Genomic DNA, 2,371 nt, shown 5'->3' on the forward strand with positions numbered 1-2,371 from the left:
CTCAAGCAAAAGCATGAGTGAGTGAGTGAATGTGAAAATATATATACATGTGTGTGTGTGTGTGTAGATTGGATAAAATAGAAAAGTGAACTACAAAAGTGAAGTCAGAACAACGGTTGAAGTTTTTCCTTGTATTTTGATATCTTGGGGTCAGTACCTCTTCATCAGGACACACGCAGAAATGGGAGATAGAATAGTGCTATTATCATTGCTTAGATATGTGGGAGAGGGTAAGTGGCAAGTGCAGACTGGTGTTGTTATGATAACCAGTCTGTTTCACAAAGCTCTTTTCTGCTGTTTAAGCTATGAGACCATATACTCATACAAATGTTATGATCTTGCTTAAGCACAGTGGTACTTAAGCCTAGTTGTTAGTACTCACTATACATAGCCAAATACAGAGCATAATATTATTGAATGACAAGGGAACAGGAGTTTATGTAATCACCTTCATTAGCTTACAGTCGTTTCTGCTATAAAAGACACTGCATTCAGAGTTGAGTGCTTTTGCACTAGATACAAAGAATGGGGCTGAAGAGTTCCTGGCTTCAACATATTCTTCTCTCTAATTCACAAAGTTACTGCAATGGTCCTTCAGTTTTTCTAAGCCTTCTAAAAGAACTTGGAAGGTTGGACCTTCAACCAGGCCTTTTGCAATATGCTTAAAGCCAAGAACTTTTCAGCCCCCCCCCCATCATACAATAAACTGTGTAGACTAGTAAATATTATTGTAATTAGAATGCTTAAAAAAAAGACTTGGAATAAACATTCTTGAAATATTCTAAATGTTAGAATTTTAAATACAATTCAATTTCTTGCAAATATTGTAAAAAAAAAAAAAGAGCAATACCTGTGGCAGTAAGGCAACATATTCTGGAGCAGATGTTTTAGATGATATATATTCACAAATTGGTGCAACACCTCGCTGCAAACATCGGTCAAGTAAAGCTGAGAAAAGGCAAGTGTTGCCACTTAAAGACTGTATTTTGAGGAAAGAAAGAAAAAAGAAAAGAAAAAACTGAGAATGGAAAGGAGGATGGAGAGAGAGAGAGAGAGAGAGAGCGAGAGAGAGATGAGGGGAAGAGTTATGAGATACAAAGATTTAGAATTGTAAACGGGGAAACAGAAATTTAAAAGGAGTTCAGCCACAAGCTATAATATATTCATCGATTATATATCGTTGCTCAAATGGTTAAGTGACCTGCTAGAGATACCACCCAAATTATCTCTCAAGTTGCACTCTACAGTTTAACAAAAGAAGAATAAAAAAAAACCTTTGGGGTAGTGTGCGTGAAAAGTTTTCTTGTTACATGTGGGAGGAACACACAGGTCAGGGGGCTAATGGATAGCAATTGTACAGTGAGACAAGGCGTGTGGGTTGAACACACAGGTCAGGGGCTGGCGGATAGCAATGATATAAGGAGAAATGAATTTATAAATCATAAATTTGGAAAATATTCTTCTCGTGTAGAGAAAGGGCCATAACAAAATAGAGCTTTATTACAAACAGGTTGGTATATAGAAGTTTTGCTTTTCAGCTGTTAAAATTGTAAAACTAAAATCAAACAGTAAAAAAAAACAAAAAACAGACCTTCTCTTCAGGATATATGAAGTGTGTTGGTTTAATATGGTAATGTGTTTTCACATCCTTCTGTTGCTGAAAACCCAGGAGTTTGAATCCTATAAAAAGAAGATTAAATTACTTTGCAAGCAGGGGCACAAAAGTGGATGTGTGGCATTGGCCACATTCGGATGGTGCTTTTTACATGCCACTGGCACAGGGTAATGAAGATCATGTGACATTCATTCATGCTGTTCTTAAGAATATTACAAATGCAACTGATGAGAAATGATTTCGTTTAAAGAATGAAAGTGGATGGCAACTGTGACAATCTAAATTGCAAGCTATACAAGCATGTATGTATATGACTGCAAAAAGCCAAGAAGCCTCTTAAAGAATTCTTCAATAACAAAACTCACCTGGTTCACCAAACATGCGCATTTTCGTGACTTCCTCTTTCTCAAATGTAGCAGTCCTGTTGCCATATTTCTTGGCATATTTGATGTCTTGAGGCATAAGAGTTTCACCAGTATCCTGAAGAATATTTTTAAAAGTACTAAGTGAATAATTCTTAGATCTTGGGATAGCTTGCTTTGCTTCAGTTCATTGAAGGAAGCAGTTTATTAACCAGTTATTGGTATGTGACTTGTACTAAAAGGAAACAATTATTAAAGTCTACACTGCCAAGAAAATTCTAAAAAATTCTATTTTTAATTTTTTTTTTCATCAAAATGTGGTTTTATAAATTCTTTTATAACTAAAGGAAACTAATTTTAATTCATTGCGTGATAGTGTTTTTTAATACTGCAT

General features: G+C 35.3%; 1 protein-coding gene across 1 annotated transcript in view; it reads right to left on the reverse strand.

Moving 5' to 3' along the window:
- LOC106882472 (X-ray repair cross-complementing protein 6) overlaps window positions 1-2,371 on the reverse strand; it is an 18,797-nt gene that overhangs the window by 4,064 nt on the left and 12,362 nt on the right. Inside the window, exons 12-14 of the mRNA XM_052969115.1 lie at window positions 1,981-2,157; window positions 1,592-1,680; window positions 851-979 (exon numbers count right to left, since the gene is read on the reverse strand). Of these exons, the coding sequence (XP_052825075.1) occupies window positions 851-979; window positions 1,592-1,680; window positions 1,981-2,157 (395 nt within the window). The remainder of the gene's footprint in view (window positions 1-850; window positions 980-1,591; window positions 1,681-1,980; window positions 2,158-2,371) is intronic.

Source organism: Octopus bimaculoides, chromosome 7, assembly GCF_001194135.2.
Source record: "Octopus bimaculoides isolate UCB-OBI-ISO-001 chromosome 7, ASM119413v2, whole genome shotgun sequence".
NCBI classification, from domain to species: Eukaryota; Metazoa; Mollusca; class Cephalopoda; order Octopoda; family Octopodidae; genus Octopus; species Octopus bimaculoides.